This window comes from Sciurus carolinensis, chromosome 11 (genome assembly GCF_902686445.1).
Source record: "Sciurus carolinensis chromosome 11, mSciCar1.2, whole genome shotgun sequence".
In the NCBI taxonomy this organism is placed as follows: domain Eukaryota; kingdom Metazoa; phylum Chordata; class Mammalia; order Rodentia; family Sciuridae; genus Sciurus; species Sciurus carolinensis.
In genome coordinates, this window is record NC_062223.1 from 88,883,311 (window position 1) to 88,906,204 (window position 22,894).

The 22,894-nt window shown below is 31.5% G+C and overlaps 1 protein-coding gene across 1 annotated transcript in view; it reads left to right on the forward strand.

Moving 5' to 3' along the window:
- Positions 1 to 22,894, forward strand: part of Tmem135 (transmembrane protein 135) — a 221,061-nt gene that overhangs the window by 19,819 nt on the left and 178,348 nt on the right. The window contains exons 2-4 of the mRNA XM_047518197.1: positions 4,539 to 4,666; positions 7,136 to 7,228; positions 22,293 to 22,326. Of these exons, the coding sequence (XP_047374153.1) occupies positions 4,539 to 4,666; positions 7,136 to 7,228; positions 22,293 to 22,326 (255 nt within the window). The remainder of the gene's footprint in view (positions 1 to 4,538; positions 4,667 to 7,135; positions 7,229 to 22,292; positions 22,327 to 22,894) is intronic.

The following is a 22,894-nucleotide window of genomic DNA, read 5'->3' on the forward strand; positions in this document are numbered from 1 at the left end:
CCCTGCACTGTATGTTATCTATTCTTTTCATTTCAGACATTCTGATGGGTGTGTAGTGGCATTTCATTGTGCACTTCTCTGATGACTAATGATGCAAAGAACATTTCAAATGCCTGTTGGCTATTTGAAAAAACTGGTTTTTAAAGCAAAATGAACTTTTTGTTTTTATTTTGAGATAATTGAATATTCACATGCCCTTGAAAGAAGTAATAGAGATTTCCTAATGGTATCAGCTTGCAAAACAATACAATATTACAACAAAATATTGTCACTTATATATTCAAAACAGAATATTTCCATCATGGCAAGGATTCCTAGTTTTGCCCTTGTGTAGCCACACTTATTAATTTTCTATTCACCAGTATCACCTTAATCCCTGGCGACTACTAAGTTATTCTGCATTTGTATAATTTTGTCATTTCATGAATATTATATGAGTGAATCATACAGTATGTGTCCTTTGGGATTGGCTTTTTCCACTCAACATAATTCTCTGGAAATTCATCAAGGTTATTTGGTGAATCACTGGATTGTGCCTTTTTATTTCTAAGTACTATTTATTTCATGGTATGGATATATCATGGTTTATTCAACTGCTCATCTGTTGAAGAGCATATGAATTGTTTCCAGTTTTGGGAAAAAACTGAACAAAGGTGCTATAAATATTTGTGCACAGGTTATTGTGTAAATATAGATTTTCATTTCTCAGAGATAAATACTCAGAACTACAATTACTTGCTATGTGGTACTTGCTTGGTTAGTTTTTCAAGAAACTACCAAACTTTTTTCCAGAGTGGTTTTATCATTTCACATTTCAACCATAAAGAAGAGGTGAACCAGTTCACTGATTTCCTGCCAGTCAGCATTTGATGATGTCACTGTTTTTTATTTTAGTCATTCTGACAGTTTTATACTGATGGTTTATTATAGTTTTAAGTTTTCAATCCTCCTGCCTGAGCCTCCTGAGTTGCTGGGATGATAGGTGTGTCCACTGCACCTGGTGGTCGTATGCTATCTATATATTATTGTCTAGGAAATGTCTGTTTATTATCTTTTGCCTATTTCCTAATTGGATTTTTTTTTATTGTTGAGTTTTAAGATTTCTTTGTTAGATATGTGATTTGCAAGTAATTTCTTCTGTTCTTTAGCTTGCCTTTTGGTCCTCCTAAAAGGTCTTTCACAGAGAAAAAGTTTTAGTTATGATGAAGTTCAGTTAATCAAATTTTCCTTTTATGAATTGTGCTTTTAATGTCAGGTCTAGAAACTCTTTACCTATCTGTGGCTGTAAGATTTTCTTTGTTTTTTTTCCAAAAATTTTGTGGTTTTGTATTTTACTATGATTCATTTTTAATTAATTTTTGCACAGTGTCTTAGCTTAAGTTTCTCTCTCTCTCTCTCTCTCTCTCTCTTTTTTTTTTTTTTTTTAATGTATGCCCTCTTACTCTAGTACCAAGTGGTGAAAAGACTATCTTTCTTCCATGAGATTGCTTTTGTACATTTGGAAAAAATTTACCAGATGGATTTTGATGAATTTATCGTTTGTCTATTCTGTTCTATTCATCTCTTTGTCTATGATGCCATTATCACACAGTTAGATACTGTAGCTATATAGTAATATCTTGAAATCAGACTGATTTCTTCTGTTTTGTTCTTCTTAAAAATTTTTTAAAAGTTATTTTAATTTGCTTTTCTATATAAATTTTAGAATACTCTTGTCTGTATAGAAATCTTTCTGGATTCTGATAGGAATTGTTAGATCTACCTATAACTTATTTAGCTTCCATTTTACTTATGTATTTTTATTAGTTTATAACATTTTCACCATGTTGAGTCTTCTAATCCATGAACATGGCATATGCTATAGTTTAGAAATTTAAAAAATTTTTTTTTAGTTGTCAATGGAACTTTATTTTATTTATTCATATGTGGTACTGAGAATCGAACCCAGTGCCCCACACATGCTAGGCAAACTCTCTACCACTGAGCTACAACTGCAACCCCTATAGTTTAGATCTTGAATGTTCCCCAGAGGTGCATGATTTAAGGCTTGATCTCCAGCCTGGGGTGCTATTGTGAGGTGGAAGACCCTTTAGTAGGTGAAGCCTAGTGAAAGGAATTTAGATTATTGGGTGTGTGCCTTTGAGGGGATTTGGGTCTCTAGCCACTGCATGTCTCTCTCCTTCCCTGACTGTCAAGAATTGAGCAGTTTGTTCTGTTACATGCTTCCACCACAGGCCCAAAAGCAGTGGCGTAAACTGACCATGGACTGATACTGTAAGCCAGAATAAACTTTTCTTCCTTATAAGTTATTTATTTCAGGCATTTTATCACTGTGATGGGAAGCTGACTAACACAGATTACCTCTCCACTTGTGTACATCTTTGATTTCTCTCATTAGCATTGTGTAGTTTTCAGCATACAAATACTATAAATGTGCTAGAGATTTGTACCCAAGTATTTCATCTTTTTGAGAAGTTATAAATGCCATATTTTTTATTTTGATGTGTATGTGTTCATTGCTCTTACATAAAAATATAATTGATTTTGGGATTTTTATCTTGTATCCTCTGATCTGTAACTATGTAAATATATAACTCTACCAGTTTAAGAGTTAAGTGTTAAGTCTAAAATGAAAGAGAAATTGCATTCTAAATCCTGAAGATAATGGAAACTGAGGTGATGGCTGAGGATGAAGGAGGAATTAAAAATGACACCAACGTTTTATTTCTGTTTGGTTGAATGTGATACTGATACTTGGGGTAGGCAATTCAGAAGTAAAAGCGTATTTGAGAAATAAAATGAGTTCTTTTTTGGACCACTTGATTTTTTGGGTATTCATGGAATATCTGTGCTGGTGTGCCCAGTGCACATTTGAAGTGTGGATTTAAATTTTGGGGGACAGGTTAGGGTTATTATAGGAATTCCTACATTCAGGTAATAGGTGATACTGTGGGAGACAGCACATGTAGAATGCGTATTGAGGTTTGATGGCAAATTGCTAAGAAGGAATAACCTTTAGGTAGATAATTGGGGAGTGAAAAGAATGCACTTTCATAAAAACTTCTCACCTGTTAAAATTCTGCCTGTGAAGACTCATATTAAGAGTCCAGTTAAATCTTCCTGACATTATCACTTGCCCTTCCCAACTTCCTCATGTATGCTTCTTCCTCTTGCCTTTCCCATTCTGCCATTTTCTAGTTTATTATATATGTTTTTGTCCTTATCAAAATTTTATATTCCCTGAAAGCAAGGATTAGGTCTTATTCATCATTGTTTTTTTGTGTGTATGGTAGTTGAATTGAAATAGGAGGTGGTCAGTTTCAGAGATTTCAAGGGGATAATCAGAAGAACTTAGAAGAGGCCTTTAGATTGTTGATCACTGAACTTAGGGAAAATATCTCCAGAAAGATAGGGAGTGAATGAAGAGTTTTCTTGCTCTCCAGTCAGTTTTGCCCTTTCTTATACCTCCTCCATTCCTTGAACCTGTTGTTCTAATGTTCACTCCTTTGATATACTGTTTGGTTGTGGTAGAAAAGTATTCCTTCCCATGACAAGTGAGGATTCTGTTCTAAATCTAGCTCATGCTCCCTTTTCCATGAAACTTCTGCCTACTTTATATTAAACTCACTTTACTAAACTTCCATGGTACCTGCGAATTGTATTACTAACACTTAATCATTCTTAAATATCACATTTTGAGCATATCATGATTTATTTTGTTTTATTTCGTATAGCATTAATAGTGTGATCAGTAACTAAATATCATGTCTTTATTTTGATATATTATTAGGGAAATTAGCCATTAAACAAAATAATTAATAATTAAATGATTAAAATTCAAAGTTCACTGGAAAAGTTTTTAATCTAAATTTAAAGCTATGTTATAAAGACTGATAGATTAATATTTTTTAATGAAAGATTACTGTCATAAACTTCTACAGTCTTCTCTTTCTGTATTCTAGTGGCATGTGGTACTTACCTGTGTTATTATTAGATTCTTAGTAATGGTTTATTAGATCTTTTTACATGGGCTCCAGGAAGCTAGAAATCATTAACTTTTTACTTTTTATATTCCTGGCATTTCTTTGGTTTTAAAATAGTCATGTTTGAATAACTGAATAATTTCTTTTTGTTTTCTATCATTAAAATTCTCTAGTAATGGTAGACTGATAAAATTTGTAATATAGTTTGTTATGGCATCTGATTTTATTAGAATGGTAATTTATTTTTTCCAATTAGAGTATATTTCATTTTTCAGTTTAAAACTGTGTTTAATGTATTATAAATGCTTCTCAATTTATGATTTTATACTCATTATATGACCCAAGTTTTAATTTCTTGGTGTGTATTTTACCTTCAGTATATTCAAGTGTCTCCTTTCTGTCCTTGAAATTATATTTTTATCGAGGAACCAGTACAATGCCATAGTTTTTACTTTTATTTTTAAATACATGTTTTATTCAGTAACTTCCACATAAGAGCTAATTTAAGTTAATAACAGTTGTTTGGATTAAACAAAAAAGCCTTTCTCTTTCCAGATTGCAGCAATTCTCCGGAAACGAAAATTAGACTATTATTTATACAAACTACTCCCTGAGATCCTACAATCCGCTTCATTTCTGACTGCTAATGGGGCCTTGTATATTTCTTTCTTTTGCATTTTAAGGTTGGTACTCATAATCACCACTAGATATTAATACAAATTCTGTTTTTGAAATGGAAACAGATGTTTATATAACCATTGTGTAGTCACTTCTTTTATTTCTATTTTTTTAAGCAGATAAATGACATTTGTTTCAAAGATAGTTTATAAAACTAGGAGCTGCTGAGTTTGGTGGCTCACACCTATAATCTCAGCTGCTCGGGAGGCTGAGGCAGGAGGATCTTGAATTCAAAGCCAGCCTCAACAAAGGTGAGGCACTAAGCAACTGAGTGAGATCCTGTCTCTAAATAAAATCAAAATAGGCCTGGGGATGTAACTCAGTGGTCAAGTGCCTCTGAGTTCAATACCTGCCACCACCACTCCCCAAAAAACCACCAGGAACTATGGGCTTCTTGGCCTCAAGATATTATATACATTTCAAATTATTAGTATGCTTATATAACAAAAATACTGTTATGTATCATGTATTTTCTGAGTTCTATTATAATTCCAATTTGTTGATCAGAATTTCTTCTTTTAAATATTTTTTGTTGTACATGGACATGATACCTTTATTTTACTTATTTTTATGTGTTGCTGAGGATGGAACCCTGTGCTTCACACACGCAGGGCAAGCACTCTGCCACTGAGCTATAGCCCAGCCCTGATCAGAATTTCTTCGCTCCTCAGTTTCGTAGATCAGAAATTCAAAGTGACTATGATATAGGTTAGGACCATATGTAGTGAGCAAACTTCAAAATGACTATAAAATGCATGTTTTTATGAAAAAATAAGTTAACTCCTGGTATGTCCTACTGTTGGAACATTTGGTTCTGATTCAGTCTTGTAATATTATCGGTGCTTCATGCTTTATACATTATAGATGCAGATAGAATTCAGTCTTTTGAGTGCTGTGACAAACCTAACATATTTATTACATACTTACTTTTATCTTTTTCAGCACTGATTGTTAAAAATAAACTTATTTTTTATCTGTCAAGTTAAAATATTTACTTCACATTATCTTTATATTTATGTTGTCCAAAGTAGTTCTATATATTTTAACTGCAATTAAATATTTAATTTTCAAATGTTTTATAGACTTTTCCTCAAAGTATTAATATTTGTAAACTTTTAGATAATGCAGAAAATAACTAGTAAGTTTTTCATACTGTTAAGCAAATCATATCTTTAAATTGACTTGAAAATCTGTGTCAGGAATTTTCTTCATCATGTGGTCTCTGGAAGTTTCAAAGACTTGTTAAAGCTCTAAAAATAAGGTTACAAATAATAAGAATAAAAAATTGCAACAAATTGCTATTGCAGCATATTTCTTTATGTTCTATGAACCTGTTTGGTTAAGTTATAGAAGCATGAAATATTTATAATTAATAATTATTTGTGTAATATTATAATTAAGTATTATTAAGGTAACATCCATGATCTTCCTGTAACTAATTCAATGAGTTCATTTTAATTTTCTTTTAGATTTTCTATTCAGTAACTCGTTAAGTCCTTTGTGGATTTTATATTGGAGGAAAAACTACCTCCAGTCTTCTCAGGCAGGTTTGCGATATCCATTTTAGAAATAGCCAAGTTAAGTATCTAAAGTAGTTTTTCCAGTCCTTTAGATCTGAGCTTCAGATAAAAAGATAATTTCATCCATCATTTTGATCCCAATCTATTTTTTTCCTATCATGCATCATTTATCCATTGATCCATTTGTTCAGATAATTTCTTATAATTTGTATGTACTACTTTCCCTTTCTTAGAAATATATTGTTTTAAAAGGAAGAAGAGTCTTCCTAATGTCTCTAGATTTCTGTTTTTTTTTTCCCCTCCCTCTTTAAAAACTCAAGCAGCTGATGGTCATATATAATGTATATATATATATAATGTATATATATATAATACCTTGAGTTCCTTCTATGTGCCCTGTGTGGTGCTGAGAAATATCTCAACAGCAATATGAGACAGATAGTGTTATCATTCCTACGTGATAAATAAAGAAACTGAGAACCCAGAAGGTTTGCATTGCCAGTAGGTTTGAATTGAAGGAATGCCTGAACGAACATGATTGATTAAATTATTAGAAGGAAATTAGTTTATTAGACTAACAAATCCATTAGTTTGCTATTATAAAAGATGTTGAAGGACTTAACAAACATAGGGGCAGTAGGTTGGAGAGGAATTTGAGAAATGAATCATATATGGAATAATTTAAGGGTATAATTTATTATATTGGGTAAGGAAAAAAGAATTGAAAATGACTCTTAAGTGTCAAACATAACACATAGGTAGTTGTTGATGCCACTAGGAAAATAAAGGAGGGAGAACAAGTTTGTGGTGATAGGGGAAAGAGAGACAATGAGTCTGGTTTTGGACATGCTGATTTGAAGTATAGAGGGTAGACTGTGAGGGGAAACTTCTATTTGTGATAAATGAAATGACCAACTAGGAATTTCATACAAAAATTCCAAATTTGAATTTCAGGAAGATACTTGGAAAATTCTACTCATGGACTCCTGGCTTTGGTGCCGCTTTACCAGCATCTTATGTGGCCATTCTAATTGAAAGAAAAAGCAGGTAAAATTCTACATATCTACATATTTAATAGAACTGGTTACCCATCTCTACTCCAACTATAGTTATTGTTTATTTTTTGCTTATCACTTATAGTCCAGGAATGAGCAATATTTCTAGATGTAATTTTTCAATTCTACAGATACTTGAATAAAAATTAATTTTATAGAATGTTTTTATTTATGTTTATAAAATATAAAGCTTGATATTTAGAGCAATAATACTCATTTGCTTCTGTTTACTAAAAAATTAGAGGGTTCTATAATATGGCCTAACTAAAACATGGCATATGCAAATTCATGAAGGACCTTTTCCACAGCCATAATACCATTATCACACCTAATAACATTAATAATAACTTTCTATTATCATATAGATCTAAACTTTGTTCAGGCTCATTGAATGATCTCTGTCATATGAATTATTATTTTTAAGGCATCCAGGCATAGAAAAGTATTTTTAATTTTTATGAACTTGAAATTTTCCTTGTGAATTAATAAGATTAGTACTGAATGCTGCAATCTTATGTAAACCGTTCAGACCGCTAGTTGAAATTAAAGCTTATGTATAAGAGACTGTCATCCTATGAACAATATTTTTAATTGTTGAGAAATTTATCTACCTTTGTTCCAGGAAATCAAATGGGGTCATGTGTTTAAACTTTGTAGTTTATAAAGATTGTTACTCTAGTAGTTTATAAAGATTCCCTCTTAAGAGTATGAGCAGATCTCAGATAACCAAATATTTACTTAAATCACCTAAAGCCATTCTTAATGCCCTTTTGTAAATGTAATACCATCTGAATTTTTGTAATTCTCTGGTTTATCATGATCCTTATGAATTGTTAGAATTACTAAATTCAAAAAAATGGTGGATGTTATTACCTCTGCAAAATCAAGTCAGCAATGCCAGGAAAATATTTCTTTTACCTAAGAGGACAGTATAGTATGGTAGCTGAAGTGTGGATGCTGTAGCTGTACTGTGTAACTTTGGCATTCTGCTCTGCCACTTAATGTGTCTGGTTTATTCCTTACCTGAAAAATGGAAATAGTGATAACTTGTTAGGTTGTTTTTATAACTGAGTTAATATATGTATTTTTACACTTAGAATGGTGCCTGCACATAGTTAAATGTTATATGTGTTTTAAGTATTATTAGTTTTTTTTTTTTTCCTGTAAGTAATGAGAGATTTTCTGGTGATTGTAACTTCCTGATCATTTAAAAATGTGAATGTTTGTTTTGAAAATGTATGTTCAAAATTTATGTTCAAAATTTATGTCACTTGTATCAAACTTTAAAGATCCTTTAAATCAAGTGTACTATGATTTATTTACTTTTAGTACTTCAGTGATCACTTTTGTAGTTATGTGCTTACTTTCAACAGAAACTGTATTTAATCATTAACTATGGTCAACAGTTAACATTTTGCCATTTTTACTTTGTATGTGAATGTATGTGTATGTATATATGGTTTTATGTGTGTGTGTACCATGTGGAAACATGTTGTAGGCATCATACTGCTTTAATCCTAAATACTTTGGCATGTATCTCCTAAAATAAGGATATTCTGCATAATTATAGCATCATTGTCACATATAAGAAAATTAAAAATCATTGCTTAATACCAACCTGTCCATATTGTCCTAAAATGGCTTTTATAGCTGCTTCTTTGAATTAGACTCTAGTCAAAGTTTATGTATATTGTTATATTTTCAATATTTCTTTTAAAGTAGGATAGTCTACTTAGTTTTTTCCCACAGAATTGACTTATTAAACTGATCCGGACAGTTGACTTCTTGTAGTAATACATTTTTGGTTTCATCTGAATTGTATTCTCATGGAATTGTTTAATTGGTTCATTTATCTAATGAATTTTCTGTAAACTTGAAACTTGGTCTAAAGGCTTGATTAGATTCAAATTAAACATTCTTGATAAGAGTATACTTTGTAGATGATGCTGAGGCCATCTAAAGGTTCATAGCTCCATGGGCCAAGTTGACTATGTGATGAAGGTGATGATTAACAGATATTTCCAATACATTTGTTATTTGTGGTGGATTAGATTAATGGATTTGCAGGAATACATCAGTATTTGTGAGATCAGCTACTAATTGTGTGTGTGCTTGTTCTTTATCATGCTTGGGTATTGGTGTAATATTTACTTCAGAAAATATGTAATTTTCTGCCTCTTTCCCTTGTTCTTGAATAATTTAAATAGCAATGAATTTTCTGGTCTTTTAAGGTTGCTTTTTTTCCCTCTTTGAAATCTCTTGGGTCTGATGATTCTTTTAGGTGGTAGTTCTTAGAAAAATTTATCAGTTTCCTGTATGGAAATTGTTCTGTTTAAGCTTTCAACTCACACAATAAAGGGCTTGAGTAACTTTCTCTAAGAGCTGGAAACTTATCTGTTTTTTAAAAAAACATTAATTTTCCAGAAATTATCAAATTTAAAAGGTTTTTATATTTATTTACTTAAAGTTGAACAAAGTAGTCTGTTGTGATTTGACTGAATTATTTGTTTTCTGTGTTATTTCTTATTTTGTAAAATTATGCCATTCTTATTTTTATTAATTTAGTAATTTTGTTCTTTCCCAGTGAATTATTTTGTTTATTGATTCTACAGTTTTTTATTTTTGTTTTTATTTTTTAAACCCTGATTAAATCCAGGTCCTCATGCATGTTAGGTGAGTGCTCTACCACTGAGCTATACCTTTAACTCTCTTTTGGTGCTCTAATTGAATTCTTGTTTTTATTGTGTTTTTACTTTTACTTTCTTTTGACTGCTTTGATTTTTATAACTTTTTTAGTTCAATACTATTTGTTTTATTTTTTCATTTTTTTCCACATTTTAAAAATTGGTGTATTGTAGTTGTACATAATGATGAAATTTGTTGTTATATATTTATACATGTATGACACAATATGACAATATTGTTTGGCCACTGTTGCTCCCCAGCATTTCCCCCCTTCCTCTACACTTCCCACCTCTTGGTGCCTTTGCTTTCCATGAGATCCACTCCACCTTTCTTTTCCTCTCTAGCTTCCCAATTTCTCTATCTAGCTTCTGCATCTGAGAGAAAACATAATGACCCTTGACCTTCTGAGTTTGATATATTTTGCTTATTATAATGGTCTCTAGTTCCATCCATTTCCCTACAAATGACATAATTTCATTTTTCTTTATGGCTGAATAAAACTCCATTGTGTATATATACCACATTTTCTTCATCCATCCATCTGTTGATGGACACCTAGTTTGATTCCATAGTTTGGTTATTGTGAATTATGTTGCTATAAACATGGGTATGCATATATCACTGTAATATGATGATTTTAATTCTTGAGGATAAATACTGAAGTGTGGTATAGCTGGATCAGTGGTGGTTATATGTGCAGTCTTTTAAGAAACCTCTATACTGATTTCCATAGTGGTTTTGCTAATTTACACCAACAGTGTAAAAGTATTCCTTTTTCTTGACATCCTCTTCAGCATTTATTATTGTTTGTATTCTTGATGACTGCCATTCTGACTGGTGTGCAATGAAATCTCAGTTTCAATTTGCATTTTCCTAATTGCTAATGATCTTGAACATTTTTCATATATTTGTTGGCCATTTGTATTTCTTCTGTGAAGTGTTTGTTTAATTCATTTGTCCATTTATTAATTGGGTTATTTGATTTTTTTGGTTTAAAGTATTTTGAGCTCTTTATATATTCTAAATAATAATACTCTGTTAGAGAGTAGCTAACAAAGATTTTCTCCCATTCTGGAGGTTCTCTCTTCACATTCCCAATTGTTTCCAATTGCAGAAGCTTTTTAATTTGATGACATTCCAATATATTAACTTTTGGCATTACTTCCTGAGCTTTAAGTTTTGTATTGAGAAAGTTGTTTCCTGTGCCTATATGCTGGAGTGTTGACCTTAAATTTTCTTCTAGGAGTTTGTTCTTATTTAAGTTCTATTACTATTAGTATTTAAGGCTCTGAGTTTTCTTCTGATCACTGCTTTAGTTGTGTCCCACAGATTCTGATATGTAAAATATTCATTATCATCACTTTCTAGAAATTCTGAAGTTTTAGTTTGTATTTCTCCTTTGATATAAGAATTATTTTGTAATAAGCATAAACAGATAAAGGCCCTCTGTTGCTAATTTCTAGTTTTAGTGCCTTCTTGCCTGAGAATATTGTTTATGATATTTTCTCTTTATGAAACTTTATCATAAAGTTTTCTTTGTGGCTTAATTTATACCCAGTTTTTGTTACTGTTTTATGAATGCTTGAAAAAAAGTGCATTGTGTATTATTAGGGTTCAAAAGTTGAAAAAATAGTCATAAGATCTATACTATTATGTTATTTTGGTTCTATCTTCATGCTTTAGTTAGCTAGTTTGTTGCTGTGACCAAAAGATCTGACAAGATGAACATAGAGGAGGAAAGATTATTTTGGCTTATCGTTTCAGAGTTTCATTCCATGGTCAACTAACTCCATATCTCTGGGCCAGAGGAGAAGCAGCTCAGAACATGGCAACCAGGAAGCATAGAGAGTATTCTGGCTCACTAGGGACTAAACATAAACCTCAAGGGCATGCCCTCAGTAACCTACTTCTTCCAGCTACAACCTACCTGCTTACACTTATCACTCACCCAGTTAATGTGTATCAGTGCATTAATTAATCAGAGTTAAGTTATAACTCTAATAATCTAATCATTTTACCTCTGAACATTCTTGCATTGTCTCACATGTGGGCTTTTGGGGAACTCCTCATATCCAAACCACAACACTTCATCTGGAGATGGAATGTCTAGCATTAAAAAATGTTTTCCATCTAATGCCTTTTAGCATAAGTTCTATGCTTTAAGATATCAAGATCACAACACTTGCTTTCTTTTTGCTTGCATTTGCTTAGTATGTCTTTATGTTTGTGAAACAATAGTATACTATTCTATTCTATACTATACTATACTCCAGTATCTTTACTATATCACTATGTGGTCTATTTTCAACTTTTAATTTTGAAATGACCATTCTTTTTAATGTTCACATCTTACATAGTATAATATAAAATGAGGAGGTTGACATTACTTTCCTATATTATAGATCTTATTAATTATTCCCCAGCTTTTACATGCACTCATATCATTTATAATGTATATAGTTCTATGCAGTTTCTCCTCATGTATGATTTGTTTTACCACCACCACTGTAGATAAACCTGTTTCATTATCACTAAATATGTCCCTTGTTCTGTCCCTTTGTAATTTCACTCCTCTTCTCCACTTCCTGTTTTCTACTTATATATTTATGTCATTTTTAGGAAATTAGAAAATTATATAAATGAAATTGTGCAATACATAACCTTTTTTACATAGACTTTTTTTTTCCCCCCCAAACTAAGTATTATGCCTATGAGATCCATCTAAGGTGTTAACTGTATCACTGGTTCGTTTCTTTTTATTGCTAAGTAGTATTCCATTACATGAATGTACTAGAGTTTGTTTAAACATTAGCCTTTTAGGGACATTTTTGTTGTTTCCATTTTTTGTCTGCTTTATTGATGAACATGGTATGACTTCCTAATTTATTTAAATCTTTAATTTCTTTCATCTGTCTTTATAATATGTAGAATACATCTTATGTATGTTTTGTTAACATTTACAAAAAAGTATTTCCCTTTGGGGAAACAATTGCAAATGGTATTATTTTTGTGGTAACTTTATTGAGTCATATATTCATATCCATTTAATTCATTCTTTTTAAAAGCATACATGATTCCTTGGTTTAAATAGATTTACAGAGTAGTTCAATCAACACAATTTTAGAAATTTTCACCTCAAAAATAAACCTGTTAACTGTCACTCTTCCCCAGGTATCATTTATTTCCCACTCTCCCAGCATTAGGCTATCATTGATCAATTTTATGTGTCTATATGTTTATCTATTATAGTTATTTCATATAAATGGAATTACACTGTATGTGGTCATTGGTGACTGACCTCTTTTACTTAGGATATTGATTTTAAGAGTCAAAGATGTTATATGTATCATTATTTCATCGCTTTTTATTCCAAATAATAATCCATTATATGACTATTCCACATTTTACTTATCTGTTTATTGTGATAGAAATTTGGATTGTTTTCTACTTCTTGGTTATGAATAATGCTGTTATGAACATTTTCATACACCTGTTTTTGTGGATATAGTATTTTCATTTTTCTGTGTTGTACTGAGTTGTGGAATTACTGGCTTATATGGTAACTCTTTTTAACCTTTTGAGGAACTGCCAAAGTGTTTACTAAAGTGATTGCATATTTTCCATTCCCTCCAACAGTGTATGAAGTGTCTAATTTCTCTTAATTCCTGGCCAGCACTCCTTATGGTATGTTTTTCTGATTGTAGTCATCCCAGTGAGTGTGAAGTGGTCTCTCATTATGGCTTTCATTTGCATTACTCAGATGACCAAAAGTATTGAGAATATTTTCATGTACATTTTGGCTATCTGCATATCCTTTTTGGAGAAATATCTGTTCAGATCTAGTGCTCAGTTTTAAATTTTTAATTTGGGTTTTGTTTTAATTATTAAGTATTTTTTTTGTTTTGTTTTGTTACTGGGGATCAAACTTGGGCATACTAGGCATGCATTCTAACACTGAGCTATATTCCCAGCTTTTGTAAGTGTCTTTAGATATTCTATATATAGTTCCTTGCTGGATATATAATTTGCAGATGTTTTCTCATGCGAAATGTGTTTGTCTTCTCAATTTCTTGATAATGTTCTTCAAAGCATAACAGTTTTTAATTTTTGCAAACTCAGTTTATCTATTTTTTAATTTTTTTTTGTTTATTGTATTTTTGCTTTAAGAAACCACTACAAACACAAAGATTTACCCCTGGTTTTCTTTAAAAGTTTTATAGTTTTAGCTTTTACATGTAGGTCTTTCATCCACTTGAGTTAATTTTTATGTATGATGTGTGGTAGAGGAGTGCGGGGATTTCAAGCCACGTCCAGTGTGGATGAGAGAAGGGTTAACTGCTGGAGGACTGCAGTACAGGCAATAAATCAATTAATTACTAATAAACATATCAATAAACACACAAGAGCCAAAACTCTTTTCAATTGGAAGGGGGTGCGATGGATTGAGCTATACCAGATCTGACCTCCAACAAGATGGAGAATCCCACGTTCACCTTTATTTATAGTTACACAGGTAAAGGGACCTGGACCAGGAGGGGCTTCTGTGAGGAACAGAGTGGAGTGGAGTTAGGGAAGCCATTTGCTTAGGGAACTAGCATATCCCCAGATGGTAAGCCACTTTCATACAGGGCCACTTACTCCTAGGTTATCTGAAACAGTCTCTCATAACCACCAGTTCCTGGGAGTCAGACCTCTGTATCCCATGGCTCAGCCAAGTCTGATTCTGCTAGGCAAGAATGGTTCCCCACAGGGGAGTATTATGCTTTAAATTTCATTTTCCACATGCTTGTTGCCACTGTATATGTCATTTGTCCATCTTCACTTTTGCAACCTTGTTGAACTTATGTTTTTGTTTCTGTTTTTCTTTGGTAGTGGGAATTAAACCCAGGGCCTAGCACATGTTATACAAATGCTCTACCACTGAGCCACATCCCCAGCTCTGATTTCACTTATTAGTTGGAAGATTTTGGTACATTCTTTGAGATTTTTTATATAGACATTTGTGTAACCTATGAATGGAAAAGTTTTTAGTTTTATTTTTCCACTCTGTATGTCCTTTATTTCTTTTTCTTGCTTTATTGTATTGCGACATTCTTGCCTTGCTTTTGATCTTGGGGATGGCACTCAGTGTTTTACTATTAAGCATAATGTTAGTTGTAAGGTGTTTTTTTTTAGATGTGCCTTATTAGGTGTAGAAAGTTCATACTCATTTCTAATTTGCTGAGAACGTTTATTATGAATAGGTATAGTACTTTGTTAATTATTTTTTCTTCATCAATTGATATAATCATGTGGTTTTTCTTTTTAGGTCAACGTTGTTCATAATGTTATCTACATTTCCAACCTTGGCATTATTGATACCTTTTAGTACAGATCATCCTTTATCCAGAAGGCTGTCTTGTGCTTTATACCATACATACCACTACATTCTCACAAAGTTGAAACAACTAAAAATATCTCTAACCATTTCCAGATGTCCCCATAGGACGAATCAGTCTTTGTTGAGAACTACTGATCTATATTTTCATTAATTTCTTTGGTTTAGGCTTATCGTTTGCTAAGAGAAAGTTGTAAAATCTTCAGCTATAATTCTGAAATTATTTATTTCTCTTTAAATCTGTTAATTTCTGTGTTGCTTTTATTGCTTATGATTGCCATTTCTTCATGATCATTTGAAGCTTTCATCCATATGAAATGTTCTGTAGCTCAGATATTATTTGTTCTAAAGTCTATTTTTATTTGATATTAATATAACTACTTATCCTTCTCATGCTTACTACTTGTATAATCTACATTTTTCTTTCTAATTAATTTCAAGCATCTCTTTCTTTATAGCAAAATATATATTTTTACAAATAGCATGTAGTTGGGTCTTCTGATCTTTTTTACATTGATTGTACTAGTTTTTGCCTTTTAAAAAACATTTTTAGTTGTAGATAGACATCATAACTTTATTGTTTATTTATTTATTTATTTATTAATGTGGTACTGAGATCAATCCCAGTGCCTCACACATGAGAGGTAAGTGCTCTACCACTGAGCCACAACCCTTGCCCTAGTTTTTGCCTTTTAATTAGAGTATTTGGTCCATTAACATTTTCTTTATTGATAGAGCTAGGATAGATCTGAATTTTATTATTTCCTGTTTTTCATTTCTATGTTCCTCCTTCCTTTACATTATGTGAATTTAAAAAAAATCCATTTTAATATTTTTGGTATTGTCTTTTTTCATTGCTTGCTGTATGGATTACAATATACATGTTTAAATTTACAACTTCTTACTGTTAATATTTTACCACTCCACAAAATGTAGAAATCTGTCTGGGTCAATCCTAGAAACTTTTATCATAGGATTTAAATATTGTTTTTTCCTTTCATTGAGTAATATCATTAGTTCAAGTACAATAACACCAATGTAGAAGTGTGTAATTAATATTTAAAGCAATAACTTCTTAGGGCATAGAAAGTACTTTCCTGGAAGAGGATGACATAGATTTGGGTTGTGGTTTATTTCCTATTTCATGTTCATTTTTGATAAGTGAAGTTTTAGAAAAGCTTTTTCCTTTCATTTTCCTGAAAATGAGCATTTGCTCAATTATTATTGCTTGATTTGTTAGACACTGGTTGTTTATAGAATGTTTCTGGTGTTATAAATTATGAGCTAGTTTAAATATTCATTGAAAGAGTTTTTATTGTTTAAAAGACAATAAAAAATTTAAGTCTGGCTTTGTTTATCTTCTTTATAACTGCTGTCATATGCTTGCTGAAGAAAAGTTGATTTTTTCCTTGATTTGACTTTCGGATAATTGTACTCTATGTGTTGCTTTAGTTCTGTTTATTAGGTGATGCAGTTTATAATACTGGGGAGTAGCTCTGTAGTTCTTTATGTTGAAAGCTGTATTTCAACCACAGCTCCTCCTTGGATCTGGTTGAAAGTGGTCTTAGCTTTCTAGTGAGTGTTGTTTGTTTAAAAGTTAGTGACAATTTTACAAAGCAGATTTTTTTTTTTTTTTGGGTTAAACTTTAAAACAGAAAAACTAACCATTTTGCTTTATCTCTTTACATGCTGCCTTATAGTATGTCTTGTAAGAGTTAATGTAGTGGCCTAATGTGCTCGGAAAAAAATATAGTTACTACAGATTGGTATTAAGATTTCATTAAATGCCAACATTCCTTAATAGTTCATAATTTACAAAGGGTGAAATTTTGTGCATTTTAAAATGCAACATGTTAGCATTGTAGTTTTTCTTATAAGAAAAAGGAATTTATAATTATGTCTTTAATTCAGAGAAAATCAATGATATGCTAGTGGAAATGGCTAGTAGGCTGCTGGAAATATGTCCAGATTCAGGCATAGATGGTGATTAACTAAAATTGGAAGTTTTCTTCTAAAAGGTGGTCATTGTAGCTGTGGGATACATTGGAGTAGTAAGACCCAGAATAAGAAGAGGTCTGAGGTTGCAAGTTGGGAAACAGCTACTTAAGGAGCTAACTGAAATGTGTACAGTTGAGTCAGTCTTTCTGTAACTGTCAGTCATGAGTGTGGAAGAGATACATTGTGGAAGATTAGGAGTTTTTTTTTTCCCTTCGCAAATTGTAAATAGTGAAAGTCCTACTTTTTAAACCTTAAAAGCTTTATTTAATGAAGAAAATTTTACTCCCATATTATATACATTTGTATTCAGTTGTGTAATCACTTTTTCAAAAAGTATTTAATGAGGTGAGAACATACACTATAGATCTCTATCTACCTACCTACCTGTCCACTTATTTGGATATACATGTAGATGTGTGGATGAAGATCTGCCTGTATCCATAAATATATGTTCATCTGTATTGCTTAACTCTTTCTTCCCTACCTTTTTTCCTCTCTCTATTCATGCATCCCTCCATCCCTTCATCCCTCTATCCCTCCATTGCTCTATCTCTCCATCCCTCCACCCCTCCATTAGTCCCTCCTTCCCTTCTTCTCTCCCTCTTTTCACAGAGTTAAATATGCTTTGCCTGCTACTTCCTGACACCTAGTAAGAGGGAGGCTTACTTAAATCTTAATCACATCATTGTAGGGTTCTGAGAAAGCTTTGAAGTTGTTTCCAGGGTTGCTTAAAAAATTTGTGCAACAAAGAACCCTGATCATAGTAACTCAGCAGGAAGCATTGTAACATGGAGTTTATCCCTAGGAGGGCTGTTAAGAACTAGTCCTCTCTTTCTTATTTTAGGAAGTGCTTTTTTTGTGGTTTAGAAAGAAGTTGTTCTGATGGATTTTGTTTTGTAGAATTGCTATGGAATTCGATTTGATACTTTGTATTAGTTTAGATAAATTAAAAACTACAGTATGCTGAAACATGGATATGTATTAAAATATCAAAAATTGCATATTTCTCTCAAACATACTTATTGGTTATTAAATTGCATGCTAGTAGTTTTGAAGCTCCTAATAAGCACAAATGACCAAAATGATTGAAGTGTATACAAGGTGTAAACAAAAGAATTAAGAATTTGGCCTATAAATTCTTAGTATCTTTAAGTTTCAGTGGCAAGACCTTGAAGTCTTCTGAAAAGTCAACTCTGTATTATGTACAATATATGATAGAATAGGATCGTAGACTCTTGCTTTAGATTGGAAGTTTATCTTGTTTATTCCTTTTCCTTAAAGAAGTATTTTTATACTCTTCTAAACATTTTGACAGATGAAAATCTTACATCTTGAAGTATCTTTGTGATGATTAAATAGCATCAATTACAATTTTTAGGAACTTTCACCTTGTCTTTGTTTTAATCTCTAATATCTCCTTATTTAGAAAATATTAAGTATTTTTTATATGTATATATAGGATATACAATTGTTTAGAATTTAGAGGTAATATTGTTCCTATTATACTTCCCAGTGACCTCAGTTTTGAAATGTGTTACACAATGTCTTTCAAAATTTTGAGAAGGCCAGCTAAGGAATATATGCAATGAAGTTTCTTTTTTGCACTGAAGTTTCAAAAAAAGCATTGTTCATCAATTAAAAAACCAAAGGCTGAATGTTTCCTCTGATAAGTGCATGACAATATATAACGATAGAGGGTGGTTGCGGGGAGAGAAGAATGAAGGAACTTTGGATGGTGTAGAGGAAAAGGTGTGGGAGGGGGTGGGAATGGAAAAGCAGTAGAATGAAACAGACAGTATTACCCTATACATATGTATGATTACATGAATGGTGTGAATCTACATTGTGTAACAACCATAGAAATGAAAAGTTGTACCCCATTTGTGTACAATGAATCAAAATGTGTCTGTAAAAATAAAAAATATTTTAATAAAAAAAAAAGAAATGATAATGATGTTAGAAGATAATGCTTAGAATTTGAGAATTTGGGCAGTATATAAGGATATTTTAATCTATTAAAATGTTATATAAAATTTAATTATTTAATATTTTCTTATAGGAATGCTTATAGTCTGTAGCTTTTTTAGATAATACCTCTGCATATGAATATGAATACTCAACTATGAATACTGAACTTTGCTAGATTGGAGAAAGACTGGGAATGAAGTGATATAGGGAAGGATAAATTGAAACTTGCGATCAGAATAGGGCACAAAGTAATAATAATACATGCTGTTTTTTCATAATGGTAAGAGCATGTCGTGTCAAGGCTTTATTCATCCTCACAGCACAGAAACCTGTTAAGATACCATATTAAACAAGTCATTGAGTTTCAGATTTAAGAAGTAAGTTGGTACTATAAAAATTTCCTTCTGGAGAAGCAGTTCATGGGGTTAGAATCTAAAACTGGAGTCCAGTGATCTGACTCTTAATTCCATTTTGTCTTTGCTATTAATACATTTTTTAAGGAAACCACTTAACTTTAATTTTTTTTTCTTTTTTTTTTTTTTTTTAGTTTTAGATGGACACAACACCTTAGTTTTTATTTTATTTTTATGTGGTGCTGAGGATCAAACTCAGTGCCTTACACGTGCTAGGCGAGTACTTTTAACTCTGAGCCAAAACACCAGCCCACCACTTAACTTCTTTGATTATTGGTCTTCAATAGAGTAAGGACAATTATTTCTTATGCCTGATAATACTATTGGGAGAATAAAATCTGATTTTATAATATTGATTATACCTTATATATAAGTGTAAGGCAATCTTATCACTTCTTTGCTTGCTAATGAATTAGTATCATTAGTTGGTTCTTCCTCTTTCTTGTCTGTTTTTGCAGGTATATGTCTAAAATATATATCTGTATTATGTTGTGTTTTATAAGACTGAGTTCCTAGAAATACTTTGATGGTTATATGTTTAGTAATTCTACAATTATTTATTTAGTGCCTCTTAGATGCCAGCAGGTTTGTGGAAATAGAAAAGTACACAAGATAATTTTTGTCCCATGGTTAAAGATAAACAGTTTTATTTACAGGTTGATGGAAGTTAGTGATGAAACTATAGCTGCATTACTATTCAGTATTATAAAATAAGGTTAGTAGAACAATTGTTTTTAAAAATAGCATCATATCTTAGAATTCTTCATAATGAAATATATGAGCTGCTGAAAGAACAGAAATATTTTTATTTTGGAATTTATAACTAAAGAATATTATTTTTTCTTCATTTTTAACCAGTTTTTGATAAAAATAGGTATCTCTTGAGAAGCATTTTATTTTTTTCTGTGTATGTATTTAACTTGTGGATATTAATTTTTCCAATTTTTCTTTATATAATTTATTAAAAATAAGTAATATTGGAACATTTTTGCTTTATAATTTGGTAGGAACTGGCAAAGTTTAACAGGATTAGGAAGAAAATTTTAATCCACATATAGAAATCATAGAAAAGAAGACACAAAAGTAACTTTACAGATCATCTTGCCACTGATTTTTAGGTCTTTATTTGAAGAAGCAGTAGGATTCTGGTGTTTTGCTAAGGTACATTAAGACCAGTGGAGGGGGGAGATTCCCTAGCCTGTTTGGCACAATGGTACCTGTACCCTCTTATTTTTCAACTAGAGTAGGTTTAATATTATGTTTTATATTTTGATGGTTAAATGTAAATTATTTTTTAAATGCAAAGTGACAGAGGGCCAGAGAAATAAAGTTAGCTAGGACCCTGATTTCCTAACCTCACTTTAGCACTGTTCAGTTAAATCACATTGGCTTTGGGAATATTAAAAATCTACTAAGCCATTTTACATAATGAACAATCAGTATTATATATATATATTTGACAAGAAGATTTCATTGACAATATTAATATACAGACCTAGAATATTTAAATGAAAGCAATTTGATATTGGTACTGGTTTCATGTTTTAAGTTTTTTGTTCCAGGAATTGAACCCAGGGGCACTTAACCACATCCCCAGCCCTAAGCTTCTGAGGGCCTTGCTAAGTTGCTAAGTTGAGGCTGGCTTTGAACTCTCCATCCTCCTGCATTAGCCTCCTGAGCTGCTGGAATTACAAGTGTGTGCCACTGTCCCTGGCTTAAAGTATTTTTGTTTTTGAGTACTCAAAGTGTGCAACTCTCAAACCCAAAGATGTTTTTGAAATTTTCCGGAGTTTATTATTTGATCTCTGCTGTTGAACTCTTAAAACATGTTAAAGACTTTTTTCCTAGTGAATGTGATGTATTTCATTCATTCCTCATATACTATATAAATTAAACTGATTAAGAGAAAAATAGTTCCTGAGTTTCTGCCTGAATTATCATTAAATAAGCTTGATGAATATACAATTTTTCTGTAAAGGAGTGTTTTGTAATTTTCATTGTCCTTTGGCTTGATAAAGTTCCCTAATTCCTAATTTTTCATTTCACAATGAAATTAGAACCAAGGTGATTTCATATAATTTGTAATGACATCTAATGAAATAAATGATTTGTGTACAAAACAAATAGAAAACTTGAATTTTGGAGGATAAATTTGCATTTAGTCATGATTGTTATGGATTTGATTTTTTGGCAAGTTGAATTTGTTAAGATTCTTTTTTTTTACCCACTTTAGAGTTCTGTAGCATAAACTGGGTGTGGTGGCCTATATGTGTGCTGTAGACCTAGTTGCTTGGCAGGCCAAAAAATGGGGATTACGAGTTGGAGACCAGCCTGGACAATCTGAACAATGAAGTGAAATCGTGTCTGAAAAAAACAGGAATTCTTTTAGCAAACATACTCTGATCATTAAGGAGAATGACTTAGAGAACTATTTAGATTCAGCTATTAAGAAAGGCACTAGGAAATTAGTTCAACATCATCCACCAATTTTTTTTAAGATACCAGTATATTTTCTAATTCATGATAATTATTTTGATAGATTTCTAAAACATGATAAAGTGACTATTGAATCAAATTGAAGTTTAATCTTATTCTCTTTTTAAAATTATTTACAGGAGAGGGCTGCTCACAATTTATATGGCCAACTTGGTAAGTAATGCGCTCTCTCTTTTTTTAACTGAGTTTTTCCAGATGCTTTTTAATTTTTTAAAAATTACATTTTCTTAAAGAACAAAGGAAAAAGGGAAACTACTTGAATTTGAGAATATTTTCCATCTCTGTTTTAAAGGATAACTTAAATATTTAAAAGAACCTTGGGTACTATCTGGTTTGTTTTTGTCCGGTAGGACTGACTTTCTCTTATTTTAGTAGGAAAGTGATTCATTGTCCTGTGCCCTTCATGACTTTTTTTTCTGTAAGCTTACATTTTCTTCTCTGATAGGTTATGTATCTATATCTGTATATCTAGTTCTCTCTCTGTATGTTGAATTTCATACTCTGCCTCTGCTGCCATTTCTTATAGGAAAAATGTTTAAGGATGAATTTTTATGATATACCTACTTAAACATTAAAACACCAATGGTACTATCTCCAAAGACTGAGTGAGTACATTTAATAATATAATTGGTTAGGCTTCTGAATTTCTAAGTTGACAGAAATAAAGTTAATATTACCTAGTCTGATATTCTTTATTTTATATATATATCTGTAAAATATA